Here is a 26722-nt window from a genome sequence, read left to right as displayed (position 1 = left end):
TAATTCGCATATACATTTTCCAAAAAACTTTTGTATCGAAAATCAATTAACTAGCAATATGTATTGCTGAAGTTTTAATAAAAAAATCATTAAAGAGACCAATGACATATTCGGACCAACATGTTGGACCATGACAGTAATTATACATTTCCTTGACAATTGTCGAATTTGTATTTAGTACAAACAAAACTGATCACTATGGCATAAGCTATTGTTGTAGGGACAATATTACATACCTAATCTAACAATATCTCTATAATGTTGCTACGAAAGTAGATAAAAACAAGTAAAAAAGTATCAGTCGGCTTGGCCGACAGAGATATACCCTCAGCCTGTGTATATTGAAACAATTTTTTCCCAAAATACGTATGTATTTAGGGGGTTTTAAAAATGTTGGGCATTTGAACCGACAAAAATGTTAATTAGGATTAAAGATCAAAAGTTTTGCGGAGGAGATACTAAAAGGAATGGATCGACATTGACCGTTATGGAAGTGGGTATCCAGCCACAACATATGGTGCCATAGGGGGTTTTTACACTGTACGGGCTGTACGGGCAAGAAGTATCGACTTGCCCCTTAAAAAACTTTTACCATCGTAATAGAGAGCGAATGCAAGTTGCTTCAACAAATATCAGAGTGATTCGATATCAGGTCATAAAGTGAACTTATCCGACATTTTGTGTGGGAGGTACCGGATGGAATGGACAAATAAAGTCCATATTTGAACCTGATCTATATCTGGTAGATATATTAGGATTTGTAAAGTATAGAACAATTCGGCCACTCCCTTCAAGAGTTATCGTACGAACAATTTTTCCGAACATTTTTGAACTTTTGAGGGGGAGGTACCTGAAGGAGTGGACCGATATGGCTTATCTTCAAACTTAAACTATGTTTGGACAAAATATTACTAAGGCCATATTTTGGACCGAATCGGCAGATCCGTTCGAGAGTTATCTTGCGCTCCAACCACCTCACACGGTGTCATAGGGGTTTTTTGCAACTTTCAGGCTATTTTCTCAGGAAGTGTGGACTTGCCCCTGATGAAACTTGTACTGTCGTATGGAGAGCAGTGAATACAAGTTGCTAAAACAAAAATCAAAGCGATTCGAGAGATGGCCCTAAACTGAACCTTTCCGAAATTTTGTGTGGGAGGTACCCGAAGGAGTGGACCTATTGAGACCATATTGGAACCTCATATTACTCTGGTAGAAAGTTTACGCTATACAAAGTATGGACCAAATCGGTCACTCCCTTCAAGAGTTATCGTGCGCACAAACTTTCCGAACATTTTCGAACTTTTGTGGGGGAGGTACCGGAAGGAGTGGACCGATATAACCCATCTTCGAACTTAAACTAAGTTTGGACAAAATATTACGAAAGCAAAAATTTGAACCGAATCGGTTCATCCGTTCGAGAGTTATCGTGCGCTCCAGCCAGCAGGACAGACAGACAGACAGACAGACAGACAGACGGACGGACATGGCTAGATCAACTCAAAATTGTCTGAAACACATTTCGTCCAAACATACTTGGGGTCTAAAACCATTATTTCGATGAGGCACATTTTCATCGTATCAAAGTGTATATACCCTCCTTAGCCTAAAGGCTGAGGGTATAATTAATTTAGATGAATTTCAGAGTAAATTTGATTTGAATTGTAGAGTAAATTTGATTAAGTATTTACCTTATTTACATTTAATTTTACAACAACAACAACATTATAGATTTGCACTCGATCATTCAGTGTTAGCATAGTTATACTTCTACATTGTGACGTCATTTATTAATACCCTTTCTACTCCCTCGTATTAATGACCTCTGTTTGTTTTTTGCATTCATCCGTCAATTGGAAAACTTCCAGATTGAAGATGCTAGCACAGTATTTGCTGCAGTAAGCGAGTATACGAGAGAATAGCAGAAGAGTGAGTGAATTGTAAATAAGGCCGCGAATTAAAGTCGTCAGGTAAGTAAAGCAAAGTGTAAACTATGTATTTTTAAGGTTTTCGCTGTTCACGTTTTGGTGTAGCCCCCATAAAACGTTATCTCCCGATTTTCGGTAATTATTCTTCTTTAGGGCTACAAAACTTTCCTCGCGAACTTTGTCAGACAGGTCCACATTATGATATACCCTCCAAGAACGAACCTCCCGATTTTCCAAAATATATTAGATGTTGCTCAAAATTTGAATCTAGTCTTATATGGGGGCTACAAAACTTTTCCCCGAAATTTGTCAGTAGAGGTTCACGTTTTATTATAGCCCCAATAACACGGTACCGTCATTGTCGGGTGACGTTGGGGATGCGTTACACCAAGCAACGTTCCTGACCGGCTTTAACATGGCAAAGCCCAGGATTTATCTGGGTCCTTCTTTCATTTCAAGTTGACACTGACCTCCCCGTGGTGTCACCTGGGGAACTGCCTTTAACATCCGTTAGAGGTAGTGAGCTAAAATGTGCCGCGCGTTAACCCATAAGAACGTTGAAAACTTGGGTTTGGCATTAGGCTATTAACTCACTGCGTCAAAACACCGCCTACTATGAAAAAAAAAACAAAGAAAAAGAAGAAAAAACAAACCCCTCTAAAGTTGACGACACCCGCAAACGTTTTAAGGACCATGATCTGAAGCGTCAGGTGCAGTTTGCACACTGGCGGATGTACTTAGTAAGTACAAAGCTGATATTCTCGCGTGAAATCACAAACGCATTATGAACAGACCAAGAATATTTTCTACGAGCGCCTAGAGAGCATATGACCGCTGCCCTGGGTATTTAAATAAGAGTGTTCTAGGAGATTTTCGTTCTAAAATTGGGAGGGAAAATATCTTTGGTTCCACGGTCGGTAAGTTCAGCCTTCATGAATTAATATCCGAGAACGAAATGAGGCTGATCGAATCTGCAGCGGCAGAATACATGGTAGTGAACAGTTCCAGGTTCCAATACCTCGACATACTCAAGGCTTCGTTGATATCCCCAGATGGGAAAAACATGAACCCAGATTGATCATGTTGTGATAGAGGGAAGACACTCGTCCAGTGTGTTAGATGTCCGATCGATTCGAGGAGCGAACATCAATTCGGACCATTTCCTTGTAGCAGCATTTCCGAGAAGCTGCAAACAGAACAGATAGCACAACCTTATTCCGCTCAACTGACCCACATGATGGAAGACGGCACTCCTTGTCCCGATAATGTGGAAGCGCAGTGGCTAAGAATAGCACACTCACTTCAAACTGTCGCAAAATCTGTGCTTGGGTACCAAAACCACCATCTAAAAATTTATGGTACGATCAGGAGTGTCGTAAGGCTACTGAAGAAAAGGCATACAGAGCAACACTGCATTCAGTAGCAAACAAGAAGCGCGAAAAAATATGGTGCAGACACATTCTCCTGCAAAAATGATGAAGGGGATCTTGGTAATCTTGGAATATGTACCAGCCGACCGACTTCGATATAGTAAAACGGTAGGTATTAAGTCTTCTGTGGGGCTACAAAACTTTATTCCAGAAATTTGCCAGTACAGGTCCACCTTTTGATATAACTCCAATAAAAAGGTACCTCCCGATTTGGGTATTTTGAAGGGTTTGGTTAATTCAGTCAGTTTTATCAGAGCAGGAGTAGCTGTCATCATTATGGTTTTTATGACCATGCCAAGACCATGGAAAACATCATTAAAATATATTTTGTGACCGCAGATAACGAAAATTTGAATAAAAACGGTAGAATATGGTCCTAAATCATATATAAAAAGCGAAAGCTTCTGGAGATTTTAAATATTATAGATACATATTTCTTTTGTTCAGAGACTTGTAATGAAATTTGATTTGGAATATTTCTTCTTTTGACACAACCCCCAAAAAGTAAGGAATTGTAGGAGATTTTGACTCAGTATGGAATAAATTTTAATTAAGATTCTAAAAGTTTAACAAATAATTTCTACCTAATATCTAATTTTGTAACGTAATTTTCTTAACAAAATATCTTACTTAGATATCTAGTTTGTTCTGGGACTTACAACGAAATTTTGTGTAGAATATTTTTTCTTTTAACATCTTTCGTCTAGAACTAAATTTCATGTTACTTTCAAGCATCAACTCGAAAAAAGGAACAAAACAAATTTATTCAAAAAGTCGTTGGGTGTTTTGTTGGCAAATTTGATGTATATATTTTCTTGATATATATTGCAAATACATATTTCATTTATTCGGCAACTTATATTGAAATTTGATGGAGATTATTTTTGTCTTTGACGTCTTCTATCTAGAATGAAGTTTTGTGGGAAAAAACTTAATGAACTCATATAAAGTACATTATTAACTCTAAAACGTGATTTTACTTTTTGCAGATTCCTGGTTTAGGTACGATTTAGAGTTGTAGTGTATTCGGGGATCTATAGTAAAATTTTATGACAAATAATTTTGTAGAATATTTTGATCTGATACGATCACAGTTTAAAGGAGTTTTTAAACGTTTTTTGAAAAAGGGACCAAAAAGACTTCTTTAGTGACTCGCAAGAGGTTTAATTTTTTTCGTAAAAAGATACCCCGCAATGTTGTCAGTAATATTGCCAAAGACACCTTACACCTAAAATGCAAGGCTTCCAAGGAATCTGATGTCGGATATTTCAAAACCTGTAGAAATGGGCGGAACTTGCCACGCCTATTTAGGTTACTTCCCGACGTAAACTTTCAAAACGCCGATACACGTACCTTCTTTTTTTCGGTCCTCTTTCATAATCTGTGCGGGGTTACTTGTAATTTTAAAAAAAGTTCGATTTTGTTGTACTGTGTTATTGAAATTTGGTTTAAAAAAATTCAGTTAGCATATTCCGCTTCTCCTAGGAAGAAACAGCCTTGCTGCGCGAAAGATAATAGATAGGAAATTTTTTTTCAATTGTAGTGCAATACAACTCGTGGTGGAGGGTATAAAATTATGGCCCGGCAGATCTAAATGCCGATCTTTTTGTTTAAAGAGAACGTGAGATTTTTCTATTTTTTGGAGTACGGGAACGCATTAAGAAATATGTGATGGCGATGGGGATTCTCTGGGTGGAAAATGACTATTGATTTAGGTGATATCAGATAATATGCAGGGATCGGAATGGACAATTTTTTTTTTTGTTGATTTTGATTGTAAATGCGGATATACCAACTTTGATTTGGGGACTTTAAAAAAAGTGACAAATGGTGAAAAAGACTTGTGCCAAACCCAGTTTATAATACACAAAGCGGTGTAGAGTATAAATGCTATGAAAATTCTGGTTCAAAAAATATGTATGTGTATGTTCCGAAAATAATCATTAATCATGACGTGTATTGAACCAATTGAATATTGACGAATATTGTCGTGATAATACTTGACTTGTTTGACACATTGGCAAATAATTTGCACTTGTCCAATAGATTGCGGAATCGGACAATGCAACGATGGTTATCACTGCAAGATAAACCAAATTTGAAGTAATTTGAAGGTATATAAAGTGGTAAAGTGTCACAAATTCCCTATATTTCGTCCAATCATGAAATATTTCGTATTATTTGCATTCTGTGTAGCAGCCGGTAAGAAATATTAGATTTTTTCTTCAACATAAAAACTAAAAACAACATAAACTAATATGTCCTTCCGTCTTATCCTACATTAGCTTGTGCCTCCGTCATTCCTGAAGAGGAACGCGTCAACGGTGAAAACGGTTGGTATGTTCCCCAAGCCGACGGATCCTTTGAATGGGTTGATCTTGATGAAGCCGAGTCTTACTTGAATGAAGCCGAAAAGTTGGAAGGCCGTTTGTCCACCAACAAGGTTAGCTTCTACCTGTATACCCAATCCAATCCTACTACTGCACATGAAATCACTGCCACTACCAAGTCCATCGATGCCTCCCCCTTCAATCCCAAAAACCCCACCAGAATCACCATTCACGGTTGGACTTCCAGCAAGAGCGATTATGTCAACTCTGGCATTCGTAGTGCCTATTTGAACAAGGGTGACTATAATATGATTACTATTGACTGGGCCCGCGCTCGTTCTATTGATTATGCTTCCTCTGTTCTGGCTGTCCCCGGTGCCGGTCAGAAAATTGCCGCTATGGTTGATTTCTTGGTGACAAACTACGGCATGAAATTGGAAGATTTGGAAATTATTGGTCACAGTTTGGGTGCCCATGTTGCTGGTTTTACTGGCAAAAACATTGCTACTGGTCAAGCTCATGCCATTATTGGTTTGGACCCTGCCCTCCCCTTGTACAGCTATGACAAACCAGCCAAGCGTTTGTCCAGCACTGATGCCTACTATGTTGAATCTATCCAGACCAACGGTGGTAACTTGGGTTTCTTGAAGCCCATTGGTAAGGGTGCTTTCTATCCTAACGGTGGTAAGATTCAACCAGGCTGCGGCGTTGATGCAAGTGGTAGCTGTTCACATAGCCGTGCTGTTACATATTACGTTGAAGCTATTGAAAAGGACGATTTCGCCACCATGAAGTGTCAAAACTATGAAGATGCTGTTGCCAAGAGTTGCGGTTCTACTTACAGTTCCGTTCGCATGGGCGCCATGACCAATGCTTATATGGTTGCTGGTGATTTCTATGTACCAGTCAACAGCAAAGCTCCCTTCGGTGTTTTGGGTTAATTTTTTGTTAAAATTAAAATAAAATTTGTGCTCCCATCATGATGAAAAAAATCTGGTCAAAATGTGTGATTGTTTTTTATCATAGTTGTATTATATCGCGTAGGATCATAGATGTTGTATACAGGATTGTCCACAGAGAAAATGGTACTATCACATCTGTGCGGCAGAGTATTATAAGTTGGTTTGGGTTCGAAAGTTTTTAAGTAATATCGTGGTATAGTCTTCACATAACCGCACCAACTAATTTCACATATTTTGAAGAAAAGTTTTGATTTAAAATCAGTATACAATATGTGTTTTATATATTTATTAGTGAACGATTTGAGTTGGAAAAAACAGTCCATATTGGGAGTGCTCTTTTTTGGATTAGTTCTTTTCACAGGCTAAGGGTATATCTCAGCGACAAAGCCGACTGCAATCACTGTCGTTGCGTTGGTTGGATCCAGGTCTAAATCTAGCTAAGTAAATAGAAAATAGGGATTTTTCATGAAAGAGAAGAGTTGAACAAGTAATATTCATCTCCCCTTTTAAATAAATAGTGTTTTACTATACAAGGAGAACTAGAAAAGTTTGCGGCCTAGGAAACACGTACTCTTTCCAGACGCCATTTGATTTTTTTAAGTTTGACAGTTTTTAGCCTTAACACACTGAGGACAGTTTGACATACGCTCATGTGTTGCATTGTTTACAGTGACTTTATTGAGACACCTCCAAAACATGGTTATTGAATGCTTCCACAGCATCTTCTGGCAATGAAAATCGTTGACCATGCCTTTTTTTCTTGTTGTTCGGGATTTAAATAAAGTCATTGTGTGTCAAGGCAGGGCTGTACGCGGGTGACCCATAATTTCACGTCTTGTCCATTCAAAATGGCGCTGCTTTGAATCGATGTTTGAGAGACCGCATTGTCATGGTGCACAATGATTCGTCTTCTCATGTTCGTTTTTTCGAATTTCTCCGGAGTATTCAGACAAACTCAGAATTAACCGTCCTACGTTGCTCAAGCCGTATATTCAGCATGATTTGATTTGACTCGCCTTTGAAGACCCCACGGTCGATTATTGTTTTCTTTCGGCCTCATACGCATGGATCCAAGATTCGTCGTCTGTGACGATCCTATAAACGTTGTTTGAAGAACCGCTGGATCTAACGAGAAATCCTCATTATTGCGGCAAGGTATTCATGCAAAATTATATGTTAGTTGGTAGAAGAAATGCTAAAGAATGCCTCTGTCTCACGGTGCATAGCATGACGATCTTGCATTATCCAACAACGACCGTTTTTGTACGACCGTCACTACCTTCGTTTTTTGGCGAGTGTCGGCCATGATTGATTTCATTAAACCAGTTTTTCATAGTGCTATAGAGTGCTCCTTTATCGACTTACAAAGATTTAATTTCATCGATGCACTCCTGCCGTGAGTATCACGTCGAAAATTGTGAAAATAATTGGACGAAATTCCATTCTTGCAAAATGATTTTTTCAATTCACTGTAAACAACACAAGGCACGGTCGTATGCCAATCTATCCTGAGTATGTATGGGATAAAAACTGTCAAACTTTTCAAAAAATGTCAAAGTTGGCGCCGCACACTGGTCGAAACCACTGATCTAGCGGCGCAAAAGTAAAAAAATCGAACTATAAAATTGCGAAATATTTTCCATTGTATCGATTATAGACACTTCGCAGAGAAAGATTTTGTTTTTTAATTTTTGTTGTTGTAAATATTCACTCAGTTATTCACTATCAAATGCAAGAGTTTTTGTTGCATCAGATTTTAAAAAATTGTTGCAAAAAATTAACTTCATATTTGTTTAAATGTTAAATGCATTCGTTATAAAACTGGACAAGATTTATATTCAATTAATAGCAGAGGGTGAGATTTAAATTATGAAAATTAGTTTGGGGTCTGGAGGTACTTAGTTATATAGCAATAAATTTTCAAAAAATTAAATTTTTTTGTGTTTTTATTGGTTGTACGCGCTTGTTCCATAGAGTGCATCTTGTAAACTTAGCCGAACTTAGGTTCGCTTATTTTTTGGGGAAAGAAATTAGACTCTATGGATACGGCTGCAAATATTTGCAAATCTTTTGATTTGAAAATGTTTTGTAAGAAGATTTTATAGTAAGAACACGGAATGCAAAATTACAGCCAAGTTGGTTTAAAAATGTGGTCATGATATTCAAAATACCTTAAATTGGGAGATACTGTTACATGGGGCTATATCAAAACGTGCACCTATGTCCATAATTTTTGGTGAAATTATTTTTTGACCACTAGGAACCCTAAGTACCAAATTACAGGTAATTTGCTACGAAATTGTGGCTTAAATCCTCAAAATACCGAAAATCTTAAGGTACCGTTATACCAAAACATCAGCCGATATTGTTCATATTTGGCCCATTATTACCCACAGGTACAAGCTGAGTTTGTGCCAAATTTCAGTGAGGTATCTCAATACGTTTGCAAGTTATTAATTTCGCGCCGCTAGATCAGTTTCGATTCACTTTCGACCAACGTGCGCCGCAAACTTTTCTAGTTCCCCTCGTAAATTTAACGTCTTTAGAAAAAGAATAGGATTATATATATTGGCGCCTGAAACCATACTATGGTTTTTGCCTATCTAGAGATAAAAGTACATTTCTTTATGTGTAAACCTTAACATTTAACGTAATAAATGCGACAAATGTCACTTTTTGCATTGGTTTATTTTCACTTTAATGATCCTTTTTGCTCTGAAAATCTAAAAAATATCGAAACTGCAAAATGACCAAGTAAACAAGTAACAGTCGGCTTTGCGGACAGAGATATACCCTCAGCCTATGTGAATTGAAAGTTTCATCTACGGACAGATCGAATGTATTTGGCCCCTTTTCAGAATTTTGTGGCTCTTTTTGCTTGAACTTGCCGACAAAAATGTGGATTCGATTAAAGTTCAAAAGTGTTGCGGAGGAGGTACTTAAAGCAATGGACCGACAAGTCCATTATGGAAGTGGTTCTTATTTTGGGAGACATATCTTTTCGATAGATATCGCGCCCACTAGTCAATTCAGTGGGTCATCATATAACTTTTGGATCAGTATACTATGAAGCATGAACTTGTCCAAGGAAAACATAATTTCGCTGTAAATAGAACCACAACGAACGGCATCGGTATACATTTCCAAAGGATCTTCGAACAGACAAAAATGTTGAACTACCTTTCGGGAGGTACCCTTAGGAGAAGACCAATATGGGCCATTTTAGAAGTTAAGATAAATTTGGACAAAATATTAGGAGATCCAAATTTTGGACAAAATTGGTTGCCCTGTTCCAGAAATAACGTTTAAATTAAGAATTTTTTTAATATTGGGGAAGGTCTAATTCTGGACCAAATCGGTTGATCAGTTCGAGAGTTATCGTGCTCTCCTGCCACTACATATGGTTCATAAGGGTTTTTACACATTTGGGCTGTTTTTTCAAGAAGTGTGGACTTGCCTCCGAAAAAACTTTTACCGTCGTGATTGAGGCGGCGAATGCAAGTTGCTTCAACAAAATCAAAATTGGGGAAGGGTTCTTTGTTTCAATACAAATAACTAAGAGAACTGATGAGTCAAAGTGGCGTTGGACGAAACTAGTTTTCTCTGCCATCCCCTAAAAGGACATTGAAGGAAGCGAGTTAGAAAATCGAAATACTCCAGGAAAATAATCCTCATTCGATTGGACTGAACACATGTCATCTCATAAATAAGTTATAACAACAGTAAACTAAGATATAACGCTCATTTCAGAGGCCTTACAGGGTCTTCAGCAGAAACTTTATGACACCATAACTCGGAAGTTCGACTCCCGGCGGATCTGTCCTTAGGGATTCTTAATATACTCACCAAGGGATTTCATCCCAAAAGAAATTATCTCTGCCCCAGATTTGCACCTCCATTTTGTGTCACAGTTTTTTATGAAAATCGTTTACATCTTGCACAACTTGCATGGAATCCAAAGAAGTTTTATTTATATACTTATTATTATTCATATAACTATTGTTGACCTTTGATCAGTATATTGTTCTTCTGTTTATTTGGCTTCAAGCCAAAGTTAAGAAGGTTATATTATTGATGGACCTTCGAATTTTATGATTGATATTATGTTTGCAGGCATGTCACCTTTTAATATTTGATATGTTTATTATTTTAAATTACTTGTATTCATGAGCCTTAAATAAAGAAAACGCATTTTCGCTAAACATTAACAGAACTTGGCGTTTTTTTGAATTAGACAACACAAATTATATTTTAATTAAAAATAACCTTTATTATTTAAATTCTAGTTCATTTCGAAAATTTCCTATACTCAAATGACTTAAGCCAATTTGCCGAAAGGAGAAGCACTGTTGACGGGAACATAGTAATCACCAGCGACCATGTAAGCATTGGTATCGGCACCCATGCGAACGGAGCTATAGGTAGAGCCACAGCTCTTAGCAACAGCATCTTCATAATTGGAACATTTCATGGTGGCGAAATCGTCCTTTTCGACAGCTTCAACGTAGTAGGTGACAGAACGGCTATGGGCACAGCTGCCAGTAAGATCAACACCACAACCAGGTTGAGATTTACCACCGTTGGGGTAGAAAGCACCCTTACCAATGGGTTTCAAGAAGCCCAAGGTACCACCGTTGGTTTGAATAGATTCAACATATTGGGCATCAGTGCTGGACAAACGGCTAGCGGGTTTGTCGTAACTGTACAAGGGGAGGGCAGGGTCCAAACCGATGATGGTGTGAGCTTGACCAGAAGCAATGTTCTTACCAGTGAAACCAGCAACATGAGCACCCAAACTGTGACCAATGATTTCCAAGTCGGACAATTTCAAACCGTAGTTGTTAACCAAGAAATCTACCAAAGCGGCAACCTTTTGACCAACACCGGGAACAGCCAAAACCGAGGAAGCATAATCGACAGAACGAGCACGGCCCCAGTCGACAGTGATCATGTTGTAGTCACCCTTGCCCAAGAAAGCACCGCGGATACCATAGTTGACATAGTCATCTTTGCTGGAAGTCCAGCCGTGGATGGTGATTCTGGTGGGGTTGTTAGCATTGAAGGGAGAAGCACTGATGGATTTGGTGGTGGCGGTGATTTCAACACCATCGCTGGGGTTGGACTTGGTGTACAACAAGAAGGTGACAGGGTTGGTGGTCAAACGGCCTTCCAATTTTTCAGCAGCACTCAAGTATTCTTCGGCTTCATCAAGATCAACCCATTCGAAGGAACCATCAGCCTGGGGAACATACCAACCGTTTTCACCGTTGATGCGTTCTTCCTCAGGAATAACGGAAGCGGTGACTACAATAAAGAGAAATTGTGTACTAATGGCCAAGTGCAAAAAAAAAACTTCGAGCAAAACTTCTTACCGGCAGCTACGCAGAGAGCAAATAGAACAAAGTATTTCATGGTTAAACGAAATGAATACAAGTGATTTGTGCAAATACTTCCTCTTTTATACAATATTGGCTATTGGCCAAAAAGTGGTATGTCACATTATCATCAATGTCGTCATCATAGCAATCGTGCGGGAATTTATTATCTTTCAAGTAGTGCTTGTTTCTGCAATCCATGGGAAATTTTCCTAATTACTTTTCAATGTGTTAGTTTTTTGTTTTAAATCAAGTAATTGGTGAACGTGTTGCACGGCATATATTATATATATCATTGCTTATATGTAGGTAGCACCCAATTGCCACCACTTAAGATAAAAAGGTAAGGAAGCTTTATACCATAGCATCAAGGCGGCACCCAAGGAATTTCATCTATATACATATGTATATAAAGCTTTAATGACGTTGGTACGTGTATAGAAAACTCGTTTAATTTACATGTACTTATCTAAATAAGGGTTTGACATACTTAATTTTTAAGACAATTAAATTTTTAGAACAAATAGTCCATATAGACTCAAGAACGCTTCACCGTATTTTCCCGAAATTTTCGTAGAAAGTGTGGTGAGGAACTTCCTATTTGCAAAAATTAATAATGTTTCGTTTTGAAATATTAATTTGCGAGACAATGGTAGTTATTTGGGGCCTAATGACACGACCACGCCCACTTTTTACATATGTTATATCAAGGTGACCTAAAAACACATTTTTTGAAAGGCCTAAATTCTTAATTTTTGTCAAAAATCTTCAACATGTTCCAAAGCTAGGCTCGGTTACCGTTTAGTGCGATTTTTTCACTCATAGTTATGTCAGTGAGACTGACAATATATACAGAAATAAATCTAACCCAATCTCACTTAAATACCGCTATAAAAATCTTTCATAAGGTGTGAGTTTTTCCTATGGTTATCGTGTTTACAGTAATGCGGGTCACTGGGGTTATGTCTCTTTACGACATCGTCTCTGTATCATAGTTTGATGAGCTTTTACTGAAGATTAGATAAAATCTCACATATAAGGTGATGATGATGAAAAAAATTCACGCACAAAACAATTTCAACATGTTCATTGATCAAAAAGTCATAAGTAGACATTTGATTTTTGCATATTTTTGAAATTTATAATGCAAATAATACCTTTATTAAACAATGTGAGCTGGAGCTTTGTACGTATTATTGATTATTTCCTATTTTATCTCGAAAACTTTTCAAGGAAGAATTTCATCTATTAACAATCCCAAAACGAACATTTTAAGGTTACTTGTAAATTTCAGAAAATCGAAAAAAAAATATTAGCTTATTTTAAAGTAGAAGATACATAGAATATGTGGTAAGTCGACCTAAAAAAAATATAGTGTTTTGTATGCAACATAAAAATTTAAAACGTGTTTTTCTCGAAGTGACATTTTGAAATCGGTGCCAACTCTAGGTCGAAAACTAATGAACTGATTGTCATACAATTTTGTGGGATTATCAAAGACATCACAATCTAGTCCTTCATCGATCGATTTTATTTATTTTTATTTTTAACTAGCAGACCCCGGCCCGCGTTGCTGGCCCGTTGTAATTAGTTTTATTGACAATTTTGTATGGACTTTATGTTTGACAATTCAAAAATAGATATTTTCTACTTCACTTCTTCGGTCCATTATCAAACCGATGAGGATTTTAAATTTATCAACAGATTTTGTCTCTTACCCTTCTTCTCTCTTATGGACTTTGTCGCATTTTTTGCCCATTGATGATGCTTAGGATTTATTATGGTCCACGTCCCATGTCTTTACAATAAAGCAATCTATTTATAAAAGTTTAAAAAAATTTAAGTCTAATTCTCCAGCTTATTGAGTATAAGTTTTAGTTTTTCATACCTGATGGACCGTTGAACCTCACCATTTAAGGAAATTTGTAAATATATCGTTATTCTTGATCGGAGGCGCAGCCATCGCAATTTGCATACCGATGCACACATACGTTTAGCAAATATAGCGATTAGAAATTCGTCTACAAATATATAGCATTTTGTACCACGGGATATTCCTGAAGATTTTTTAAAAATTTCATGAAATTAGGTCCAGTAGTTTTGGAAAAATATGTATTGAAAAGAGTGGGAGTGGTAATCACTCTTCTAGATATCACATATTTATTTTGGCTCCAAATCAAAAGTTTGGCTTATAAACACAGCGTTTTAAAGAAAGGCGTGGGAAAGGTACCCAACCTCAACATTCGTAATTTTTGCAAATATGAAATTTTGCAAATGTCGTGATTTTTATTTATATAGATATAGCATTTTTAAAGAAATAGGGTATAGGGGAAGTACCCCGCCACTTCCGGAATTACACTCAATTTGTAACCTATTTTAACTGGGCAATTTCAAGAAAATCGGTTCAGTAGTTTTTGTAGAAAAGATTAAAATTGAAAATTGAAAAAGTGGCCGTGTTATGGCGAACAGTTTGCAGAAAAAATTATCCAAATCGGTCCAGCCGTTCTCAACTGACGCCATTACCAACGAACTACATTTGATTTTTATTTATTTAGATATAGCATTTTTAAAGAAGTAGGGTATAGGGGAAGTACACCGCCCCTTCCACTAAATTTGTAGCCTCTTTTAACCGGGGCCATACCTGTACGTTCCCTGGCAATTTCAGGAAAATCATTTCAGTAGTTTTTGTAGAAATGATAAAAATTGAAAAAGTTGGCGTAAAAGAGGGCGTGTTCAAATTTTCTTTGCAAAAAAACCCAAGCCGGGTTATGGCGCACATTCTACAACCATTTGATTTTCATTTATATAGATTTTTTTTTGTCCGTTTTATGACAGAAAACGTCAGGTTTTTAAGCCAAAAACTGAAATTTTGAGTTTTTTGGTCCACCGTTTGAGTATAATCTAATATTTTTTAAAAAAAATCGGTCGATTAAGGACTATGTCTTTATGTTCTTAAAAAAACACACACAAAAATATATGACGATCGGTTAATTCGTTTTCGAGCTAGTGTTGCGCAAAACGCTTTCACAAAAAAGGGTTTCGTAGACGGTCATTTGTCACAATAACATAATATTTTTCACAAAAAAATCAGACTCTAGATCAGCGTCAGGCACCATACTTTTCTATTGCATACTTAACGGGGTGTAATTGTGTGAGTGCATGCTTTTTCAATGGGTTGAATTGGGTGTGTGGAGAAAGCAACGGTAAATGAACACATAAGTTGTGAGCGAGAGTAAATTTACGCTCACGAAAGTCACAATGCCTTACCCTGCTCTAGATAAAGGGGTGTTTACACTAGCCATCAATGTCATATGACATGAAATTTTCCATCGTTATACAGTCGCTAATGTGTGCAATATTGGGGATTTTCCTTGCGCGATTTACTTTTTGGGCAGATATGGAATGTTTTTATTTCGGGTCATATGACATTGATGGATAGTGTAAACACCCCCTAAAGATGTCTTCTCTGATGAAAAAAAAAATCTACCAAAAAAGTTTGGTAGTTTTCTCGGAAAAAAATGCATGAAAAATTGCCTTTTCCCAACGGACATAATTTAATGTTTTGTGAGTAAAATATACAAAAAATGTCTAAAAATTATTATTTCGGGATTTGTTATTGTTGGCAATTGTTACGTATTTTCAAAATAGGGGAAAATTGTTGTCTTTAGGGCAGGTATCGGCACTAATACAAACGCATTGTGTGCGGTCTCACGCATACGACTCTCTCTCTCACCACAAACAGCGTGTGCGTTATTGCATTGCTAAAATTAAAAATCATTGAAACAAGCGACAGCAGAACCTTCTTCATTGACGTCTGAACGAAGACTGAGTGGTGGTTGCTCTGTTGTTATTCTCATCAAGGGCACGTGTGCCCCTTTTTGCCGGATGCTGCTTTAGGGGCACGCCCATCTTCCTTTGTTTAAATATGTTAACTATCGAATACCGTATAGACATTAAAAAACGATGACGACAAAAAATTGGGGTTTTGGCCACAAAAATCGATTTCTAAACCATTATTGAGCGTGGAATGTGATGCCGTAGTGTCTGAAACACCAACTATTTATTTTAGAAGAATGATTTTACTCAAATTACCGGTATCGGTGGTGGTATTAGGGTTTGTGTTAGTGGGTGGTTATAGCTTTAGGCAAAACCATATTATTTCTTTTTACTTGTTACATTAAATTTAATGTAAATTTCCTACATTTTGCTTAGTCACACATATATGTATGTATTGTAAATGATTATTGTGGTCAACAATCCCTATGTGGACATATGAGAGATAAGTTCCCGCGGCTAATCGCCTGATATAAACTTGAAAAAAGTAATCAACAACGGGTTAGTACTGAATAGATAAGATTTGGTAAACAACAATTAAATAGTGTTGTACAAATAGCTACTCTATGAAGATAGAAAATAAGTTTAAGCAAAAATGTTTCTTTATCTCAACTAGTGTTGTTGGTGTATTATTTGGAGTGGAAAATCAGATCATTTCAACAAAAATAATTACTTTAGTATGGACTAACATTGTTCCGATATCTTTGAGAATGGAAATCAAAGACATGTGTGGCCCATTGAAAACTATTAAGGAATATTTTACACGGATTGCAGATACAACCAATACTTGAACGATAAGAAATTCGCACGCAATGAATTGATTGACAATAATAATCGTGTTGGTGGGATAGATAATAGCCTTACATACCCCTTTTTCGGCCTATAGCGAATATTGTATAAAAGAGGAACTATTTGCACAAATCAATTGTATTCGTTTCGTTTGACCATGAAATACTTTGTACTATTTGCTCTCTGCGTAGCTGCCGGTAAGAATTTCGAAGTTTTTTGCAAGTGGCCATTATTATACAATTTGTCTTTATTATAGCCACCGCTTCCGTTATTCCTGAGGAAGAACGCGTCAACGGTGAAAACGGTTGGTATGTTCCCCAGGCTGATGGTTCCTTCGAATGGGTTGATCTTGATGAAGCCGAAGAATACTTGAGCGCTGCTGAAAAATTGGAAGGCCGTTTGACCACCAACCCTGTCACCTTCTTGTTGTACACCAAGTCCAACCCCAACGATGGTGTTGAAATCACTGCCTCCACCAAGTCTATCAACGCTTCTCCTTTCAATGCCAACAACCCCACCAGAATCACCATCCACGGCTGGACTTCCAGCAAAGATGACTATGTCAACTATGGTATCCGCGGTGCTTTCTTGGGCAAGGGTGACTACAACATGATCACAGTCGACTGGGGCCGTGCTCGCTCTTATGATTATGCCACATCCGTGTTGGCTGTTCCCGGTGTTGGTCAAAAGATTGCCAAGTTGGTAGATTTCTTGGCTAACAACTACGGTTTGAAATTGTCCGACTTGGAAATCATTGGCCACAGTTTGGGTGCTCATGTTGCTGGTTTCACTGGTAAGAACATTGCCACTGGTCAAGCTCACACCATCATCGGTTTGGACCCTGCCCTTCCCTTGTACAGCTATGACAAACCCGACAGCCGTTTGTCCAGCACTGATGCCCAATATGTAGAATCTATCCAAACCAACGGTGGTATGTTAGGTTTTTTGAAACCCATTGGTAAGGGTGCTTTCTATCCCAACGGTGGTAAATCTCAACCTGGTTGTGGTGTTGATCTTACTGGCAGCTGTGCCCATAGCCGTTCTGTCATCTACTACGCTGAAGCTGTGGAGAAGGACGATTTCGCCACCGTAAAATGTGGCAATTATGAAGATGCTGTCGCTAAGAGCTGTGGCTCCACCTACAGCTCCGTTCGCATGGGTGCCGATACCAATGCTTACATGGTTGCTGGTGATTACTATGTTCCCGTCAACAGTGCTGCACCTTTCGGCAAATTGGCATAAGTCAAGTTATCATAGTAAAAATTCGAAATAATTTAGAATTTAAATAATAAAGTACAAGAATATCTTAAAATATATATTTTTATTTGAAAATATAAGCGTAAACTAAAACTAGTGGTATATTTAACCAAATATGATGAAGTGAAGAAGATGCGGAACAAAAGCGGGGCGGCATGGTATATGTGTTATTTTATTATTTTCTTTTAGTCCCAATTTACATTAGGCGAGTTTACTTGCGGCAATTGTCAGTTTGTAGGTGAGAGAAGGGGATGAGAGGCAAAGGGTTACCATATGCCTCACCTCTCTCTCCATCAAACTGACAATTGCCGCAAGTAAACTCGCCTAATGTAAATTGGGACTTAATGAACGGTTCTATTTTTAGTTCGAGGCATGAATTTGTTAGAATATGACTTTTATGTCAAAAGTTATTTATAAATTGTTTATTATATTACCAAAGAATTGTTTTGAGATACGATTTTGAGGCAGTAAATCAAATCTAATGTTTGTGGGCCCATTACAACGAAAGTGCATGCGATAGCGACAAACGCCGAAGCATGCATCTCCTCTTTTTTGGTCTTCTATCACGCTGCATTGTGAGAATATGGTTATTTTGTTCGTGGTACCTCAAACATAGACACAACCAGTGACGTAGATAATAAATGGCATTATTCCACTTTTATCGTCCACTTCTGCCTGCTGTTATGGTAACTATTGTATAGGTATTGGGAACCACCGTGGTGCAGTGGTATGTACGTCCGCCTTGCACTCAGATTGTCTGCGGTTCAATCCCTGACCAGAATATCAAAATTTTCGGCGGTGGCAAATCCCCTCAGTGTAACGTCGGCTTACATTTCCTCAGTATTTCAACTGCACTAAAAAGTGGTGTCGTAAGACACGCCGTTCCGGCTCGGCGATAAGAAGTATGTCCCACATTATTGAGCCAATATTAATTGGCGTGCACTCATTGATAGGAGAGAAGCCCCCTTGTCCTCTCGGGGTATTGTGGAACATATCTTTATATGTATTCCACTTTTATCTGTTCACTCAATGCCAAATAGTACTTAGTACCATTTAGTACTTTTCGTATATATTTCCAAAGCACCTCCTTACATAAAAATAATATCTCAACCAATATTAGCATAACAATTTTGAAGATTTTAACTTTATTCGTTCACAAAATACCAAATTGTACACTCTTAATAAATTTTAGTAATTGTCGTAAGCTTATTGTTCTAATTTCCAAAAACTCTTTAATACAACTATTTTGCAATTTTCCCAATTCCCAATTTTCCGCTCAGAATTCTAGCTCTAGTCGTTCGCGTAATACGAAAGGTAAAATTTGTTGTGCATTTTGAAGATTCTAGATTTAGCCGTTTCGCCTCGACGTATATTACCAATAAGTCAAACAAATGGTACAAATTTTAGTACATTTAATTAATTTTCGTAGCCCTTCTACTACGAATTTTCAAAAGCCCAGCCAAATGACCACCTACGCCCCAAGACTAACCCTCACCCAAAATTTCAAGATCGTAGCTTTCGCCGTTACACCTGGGCATTGATTGTCAGTCAAACATTATTGCTCAGGTATTAAGATACGAGTTTGAGGCAGTTATGAAAATAGGAGTGAATGAGATACGAGAATATATTTTATAAATATTTAGAGAACCGCGACAACATATTGAGATAATAAGTGGTTATGTAATAAAACACAAAAATAGCAATCGGTTGATTCAAAAAAGTAAAAATCGATTTTTTTTAAGATATGAGGTAGAGGAAGTAAGGCATCGATATGTATTTTACATATTCACAGTTGTGTCACCAATGCATTGACATGTCATGTTCACCAATGTTTTGACATGTCATTTTCACCAATGCTTTGGCATGGAATTTTCAAGTCTTTTTTGGAAAATGAAAAATGCTGTATTTAAATATGATTTTCCAGAGAAATAAAACTCTTTATTAATTCAAACGAATACATGAAATAATTACAAATAATTTATCAGCAAAAAATTTATATAAAAATTGCAAATTATCACCGTCGCTCTACCGCAAAAGAGTTTACTTCCTCCGATCCGGCTATAGAAAATAGTCTCAACTAACACAGGCAGAGGCTATATCTCTGTCGGCAAACTGATACCTTTTTGACTTGTTTTCCAGAAAACAAAAGTTATGAATTTTCATAAGTTTGACTTCGCTGTGCCGACAGAAGTGATTAATTAGTCTTTGGACAATTAGACAATTTGTGATTGGAAATATTCGATACAAGTCTAATCTGCACCCGCGGATTAGGTTATTATTATTTCAAATTATTAATTAACTAGCCGAATCCAGTGCGCTTCGCTACCCCGAATAAGGTAAAATATATTTTATAGATTTATTTGTAGGCCAATTTTCGTCACACATATCAACTTTCATTAAAATCGGGTAAATATAGCGTAAAAAATTTATATTGCAACCAAACTGCAAGAATTGAAATAAATGGTGATCTGATTGATGAATTTCCCATATCAAAAGGAGTCAGGCAAGGTTGCATACTATCGCCGCTTCTTTTTAATATATGCACCCAAAAGATATTTAATGAGTCAATTGCAGGAGACTGAATTGGAATAAGAGTTCTGGGTAAAATTATAAATAATAAACGTTATGCTGATGATACCACAATTATTGCTAGCAGTATATCTGGACCGCAATAACTCCTAGACAAACTCACGTAAGCGAAACATATGACCTCAAAATAAATATAAAGAAGACAAAATGTATGGTTGTATGTCGAAAATACGTAAGTTGTGAAACATCACTAAATATCAAATACGAGAACATCGAACGCGTAAAATCTTTTACATACCTTGGCGTTTTAATTAACGACCAATGGAACACATCAAACGAAATTAAGCGTCGCACAGAGGGGAAACATAGGCCTAAAGTTGCTCAAAACTCAAAATATGAAAATCGTTTTCTTATGAAAAAAATGTTGATAAACGGCAACCAGACTCTTTTCTACATTTGCTATAACCATCCTCGACTTTGTAAGATTAACCAATCCGATGCAGCAGTCGATTGAACACAGCCATACTGAAAACAAAAAGTAAATTTTCGAAAACTAAGAAATTAGGTGAACATTAAAATGACATTATTTTCGCGAACATTTATATTTTTCAAGATGTATTGTTTTTGTACAGTCTCTGAACAAGATTAGCATTTAAAATTTTCAGATTGATTTTACATCTTTGCTCTTTAATAATGGTGATACATATCCTCTTTATGAAAACTTTTTATAATAATTTTTAAGATTACTACAATTTCAATAGTGAACAAGTGAGAAAAGGCTATAGTCGGTACGGGGCCGACTATGTGATACCCTACACCACTACCTCTGTGAATAATCTTTTCACTCGAAAACATTTCGTTTATGGAGATACGAAAGTTTTCACCTATCTGGCTTTTATACCAAATGATTTAAGGCGAACTGAACCAAAATAATTATACCCTATACCACAAGGTGGAAAAGGGTATTATAAGTTTGTTTTGGTAAAAATTCATGTAACACCGCGAAATATTCGTCGGAGACCCCCAATGTGGTATACCAATCTTCATATCTCGACGAGATAAAGCGATTTTGAGATGCGTGTCCGTCCGTCCTTCCGTCCGTCCGTCCTTCCGTCCGTCCGTCCGTCCGTCTGTCCATTATAAATTGTAAACACGCTCCAGGCCGCAATTATGGACCAATCGTCACGAAATTTTGTATGGAAGTCGGGTTCAGATCAGAATAGATCCCTATTCTTATTGGTGATGATCGTGAAATATTTAGCGGGTGAAATGGACCAAAAACATAATATTTATCCAATTTTCTAGCGGCTCTGTAGGTCTCAATAATAGTCCGATGAACGCGTAATTTTAAATAAGGTAAGAGTATATCACAAAGGAGAAGCTTGCAATTTGAGGTGGCGATCGGATAATATTTAGAGGGTTAAATGGACCAAAACTTTTGTGTGAAAATTATGAAAATTTTTAATATACAGCTTATATCTTAATTCCTGGAAGTGACATTCCGGACAAGTGCGGTATACTTGAAAGTGGAACGCTTGACCTTTCAATTAATGCAAATTATGTTGGTGTGCATGATCAGATAACAGCGTTACAGCCTAATATATTCCGTTATTTGTTTGTAGTGTAATAAAAAACTCGCTAGAAGTCGCAATTATACATCAATAGTCACGAAATTTTGCACCGGGTAAGAGTATTGGTCGAAAAAGATGCCTACAATTTTGAATGATGATCTGATATTCTTAAGCGGGTGAAATGGACCATTCCTTTTGTATGAAAAATATAAAAATTTTATTTTTAGTTGATATTTTAATTCCTTGAGAACATATATATTTCGCAAAGTAGCCTACATATGGAAAAAAACTACTGACCTTTCCTCTGATGTAAATTGCAATAAAGTGTTTGCTAGATAACGGGCCTACTGCGTAATATATAATGGGTTCTGTGTAGAGAACCACATTTTTATCCCATGCTACATATTGTCTCTCCAAAAGTTTATGTAACACCACGAAATATTCGTCCTGGACCTCTTATTTGGTATGCCAAAATTCATATCTCGACGAGATAAAGCGATTTAGCGATGTGTGTCCGTCCATTAAAAATTGTAAACAAGCTTAAGGCCACAATTATGGACCGATTGTAACGAATTTTTTAAAGAGGTTGGGTTCGGGCCAGAATTGAAATCATTAGTTTTTGGTGATGATCGTGAAATGTCCAGGGGATGAAATGGACCAAAAACAAAATTTTAACCAATTTTGTAGCGGCTCTGTAGGTCAAAATCATAACCCGCAAAATTTTAAACAAAGTTTCAGTTTATGATAAAGAAGAAGCGTACAAACCAACGTGAAGATCAGATAATACTTAGCGGGTTAAATGGACTGAAACTTTTGTGTGAAATTGATACAAATTTCAATAACGTAGCGGTTAAACAACGGAAGTAGTAGTACTACATAAGTGGGTTTCATTTTAGTTTGTGTGAACTAAATTTTAATTTCCTGCTACAAAAATGTCTTTGTCATGCTAGATAACTTTGTGGTTTTGTTCATAAGTATTATACATTACATCTCTGATATTTGATCAATAAATTTTTACAATCATTGAAAAGAAGTTCCGCGGAGAGCGATTGTCCAGGGATAGTGGTATAGGGTATCCCATGGTCGGCTCCGTCCGACTATAGACTTTTCTTACTTGTTAATATTTAATTTTATATTTGACTACTGTCGACATCACCAACATCAATAGGCTTCTATCTCTGTGAGAAAATTTCGTGATGATTGCAGAAAAAGTGGAAAAAGGGATGCATTAACGACTATTGCGATATCTCTATTATTTGACTACCTACGCCAACCTACTTTGCATAATTTCAAATATGGGGTTTTCTACTTTCTTAGTCAGGCTTTGCTTTTAGAAGGTCCCCAACCAAAGGTGTGATATCCGTCATTACTATTAAAATCGCAAAAATGAGAAGTTGGGTTTTATTAGCGACTATTGCGATATCTTCGTTGTTAGACCACCTACGACAACTTACGTTACATTGTTGTAAATGTAATATTTTATACTTTCATTGTCAGGTTTTGCTTTTTTAGACCCCTTATAGACGCTGAGATATTTGCTTTGGAACAAAATGTTGACTTTTTCTCCAAATAAAGTTTTTGCTCATTCCGACCCCTAAATATTATCCGACCATCATCAAAATCAATAGGCTTCTTCCTCTGTGAGACCCTCATTAACCCTCGAAATTTCGTGATGATCCGATCAAAATTGCGCCCAGTAGCGTGATTTCCAAAAAATGGAAAAATGGGATGTATTATCGAATATTGCGATATCTCCGTTATTTGGTCACCTACGCCGACCTATTTTGCATCATTGTAAAGATGGGATCTTCTACTTTCATAGTAAGGCTTTGTTTTTGGAAAGTATCCAACCAAAGCTGTGATATTCGTCATTATAACTAAAATCGAAAAAATGAAAATTTGGGTTTAATTTGCGACTATTGTGATATCTTCGTTGTTTGATCACCCACGAGAACCTACTTTACATTGTTAGAAAGGTGATATTTTCTACTTTCATTGTCAGGTTTTTCTTTTTGTATACCCCTTACAGAAGTTGAGATATTCGCTTTGGAAAAAAACGTTGTCTTTTTATCCAAATAAGTTTTTTGCCCATTCCGAACCCTAAATATTATTCGACCCTCACCAAAATCAATAGGCTTCTTCCTCTTTGAGATCCCCATCAACTCTCAAAATTTCGCGACGATCCGACCGAAATTGCGGCCTGTAGCGTGATTTCCAAAAAAATGGAAAAATGGGATGAATTACCGACTATTGTGATATCTCCGCTATTTGGTCACCTACGCCGACTTAGTTTGCATCGTTGTAAAAGTGGAATCTTCTACCTTCATAGTCAGGCTTTACTTTTGGAAAGTCCCCAGCCAAAGCTGTGATATTCGTCATTATAACAAAAATCGCAAGCATGAAAATTTGGGGTTTATTTGCGACTATTGTGATATCTTTGTTATTTGACCACCTACAAGAACCTACTTTACATGATTAGAAAGGTGATATTTTCTACTTTCATTGTCAGGTTTTGCTTTTGGTATACTCCATATAGAAGCTGAGATGTTCGCTTTGGAAAAAAACGTTGTCTTTTTATCCACATAAGTTTTTTGCCAATTCCGACCCCTAAATATTATCCGACCATCACCAAAATCAATAGGCTTCTTCCCCTCCGGGACCCCCATCAACACCCAAAATTTCGTGACGATCCGATCAAAATTGCGACCTGTAGCGTGATTACAAGGTTTAGATGGACAGACGGACAGACGGACAGACGGACGGACGGACGGACTGACGGACGGACACACATAGCCAGATCGACTCAGCTCGTCGAGACATTCATTTTGATATATATAAGTATGGGTCTACGACCATTATTTCGATGCGTTACAAACTTTTTGGCCAAAACCAACTTATAATACCCTCCCCACATAGTGGTGTAGGGTATAAAAAGTCTATTTCCCCGTCGTTTCCCGACCATAGTTTCTTCTAATGTTTTATGCGCTTGAGTCTCAAATATCAGATTCAATCATAAAAAATTGCGCATATTTGCGCCATTCCGAAAAAATCTAATTTTTCTCAACTAAAATATGAAATATTTTTATATGGAATTGCAAGGTTTACTCACACTAAATTTTGTTCCGCCTTATAACCGGGACTCTTATTTATCGTACTAAACCAACACCTATCAAATATGTTTGCATTATTCAGAAATATTCAAGGCTTTTCTCATGTGAATTGAGAAAAATTTAATTTAAGTAAGTTTCAAAAAATAAAATTTGGAATGAAATATGTGTATATTGGACTAAATATACATCTGTACCGATTTGTTTGAAAATTGGCTCAATGTTTTTTAGGCTGGTTCAGGTTGCATGTGTCAAATTTCTGTGATTTTGGTGCATTTTTATCTCATATCAGATGCGAATATATATGGAAGCTGCATCCAAATCTGGACCGATTTTCATTATTTTCTATAGGATTAATCCTTGTACAGAAGATATGCTTTGTGCAAAATTTTATATCAATCCGACTATAAATGAGCTTTCTAGGGCTTTTGATCAAATTTTAACACAAATTTCCCCTCTGTGCGTCGAGTGTAGATGGCCAAATATGCCTTTTTTAAATAAAAAAAAAAAAAAAACACTTACAAACCATGAAATAAGTCTCAAAACGAAGGCAAGATTTGTCAAATGCTACATTTGGTCTATACTACAGTAGAAACATGGACCCTAAAAAGTGCATATGAGAAAAAATTGAAGCATTAGAGATTTGGGTATATCGAAGAATACTGAAGATACCCTCATCGCATATTACGAATCAAGAAGTCCTAAGACGAATGAACCTCGATAGACATCTTCTACGCACCGCCAAATCAAGAAAAATCGCATACCTGGGACACCTGATGAGGAACAATAAATATAAGCTTATACAAGCCATTATTAAATCTAATATAGAAGGACATAGAACAAGAGGCAGAAGAGAGACATACTGGCTGAGGAACATCCAATAATGGACAGGATACAGGGTTGAAACAAATCTAATACATGCTGTTAGAATCGAAAGCTGTCAATAATTTCATAATATAAAACATTAAAACATATTAATTTGTAATACAAATAATATTGTATGATTGCTTATATCCGAATGACGGACCCGCAAATAAAAAAAGAAGATAGCTTGTTTGGTGCATCAAATACATGAAATTGGACGAAAATATATATGGGAGCAATATCCAAATCTGAACCGATTTCAATATAATTTGGCAAATTTATTTCAAAACCAAATTCCTTCACACATCAAAAATTTGGAGACATTATCTGTTACCATTCCATACAAAATCTAAATTTTCGTTATGTTAGGGCCATGGCACAATAATACAGGTACAACGGGAAAAACAGCTGATTATCACACTAGTTGTCAAAATGCGTTATTGTGAATAAAATCACATACAAAAGGTAAACAAGCAATTCACAGCAATGCGTTATTGTGAACAATTTTGACGTTTGGTATGATTCGACGTAACACCTTCTTATTCCACCATGGTTATGGCCGATCTAGGACCTATATAAGAATCGTCTTTTAGAAATTTTTCGTGAAAATGCACCTTTGGCCCCATAGAAATTACTATGGACGCAAAGATCGCCCGGGTGACACGAGTTAACTTTAACCGATCGTCATAATATTTCATATATAAGGTTTTTGAGCCAAATTAGAAGGGGGAAGTTCCAATCAATTTTTT

General features: G+C 36.8%; 4 protein-coding genes across 5 annotated transcripts in view; 2 read left to right on the top strand and 2 right to left on the bottom strand.

Annotated features, from left to right (window-relative positions):
• RYa-R (RYamide receptor) overlaps positions 1-26722 on the bottom strand; it is a 688795-nt gene that overhangs the window by 515895 nt on the left and 146178 nt on the right. The window lies entirely within an intron of this gene.
• Positions 3658-6626, top strand: LOC141389046 (phospholipase A1-like). The gene is made up of 2 exons (XM_073960057.1): positions 3658-3694; positions 5632-6626. Exons 1-2 carry the CDS (start codon positions 3658-3660, stop codon positions 6624-6626), a joined length of 1032 nt encoding a protein of 343 aa, XP_073816158.1.
• On the bottom strand, positions 10966-12059 carry LOC141390900 (phospholipase A1-like). Its single transcript, XM_073963834.1, has 2 exons — positions 12020-12059; positions 10966-11951 (listed from the first exon to the last, which is right to left on the bottom strand). The coding sequence occupies exons 1-2, from the start codon at positions 12057-12059 to the stop codon at positions 10966-10968; spliced, it is 1026 nt and encodes a 341-aa protein (XP_073819935.1).
• On the top strand, positions 16775-17957 carry LOC141390899 (phospholipase A1-like). The gene is made up of 2 exons (XM_073963833.1): positions 16775-16842; positions 16902-17957. The coding sequence occupies exons 1-2, from the start codon at positions 16803-16805 to the stop codon at positions 17885-17887; spliced, it is 1026 nt and encodes a 341-aa protein (XP_073819934.1). The 5' UTR covers positions 16775-16802; the 3' UTR covers positions 17888-17957.

The sequence above is a fragment of the Musca autumnalis genome, unplaced genomic scaffold (assembly GCF_047663935.1).
Source record: "Musca autumnalis isolate F117 unplaced genomic scaffold, ASM4766393v1 scaffold_1, whole genome shotgun sequence".
Taxonomy (NCBI): domain Eukaryota; kingdom Metazoa; phylum Arthropoda; class Insecta; order Diptera; family Muscidae; genus Musca; species Musca autumnalis.
Note: the sequence above shows the minus strand (reverse complement) of the source record. Positions and strands in the feature narration are given on the sequence as shown.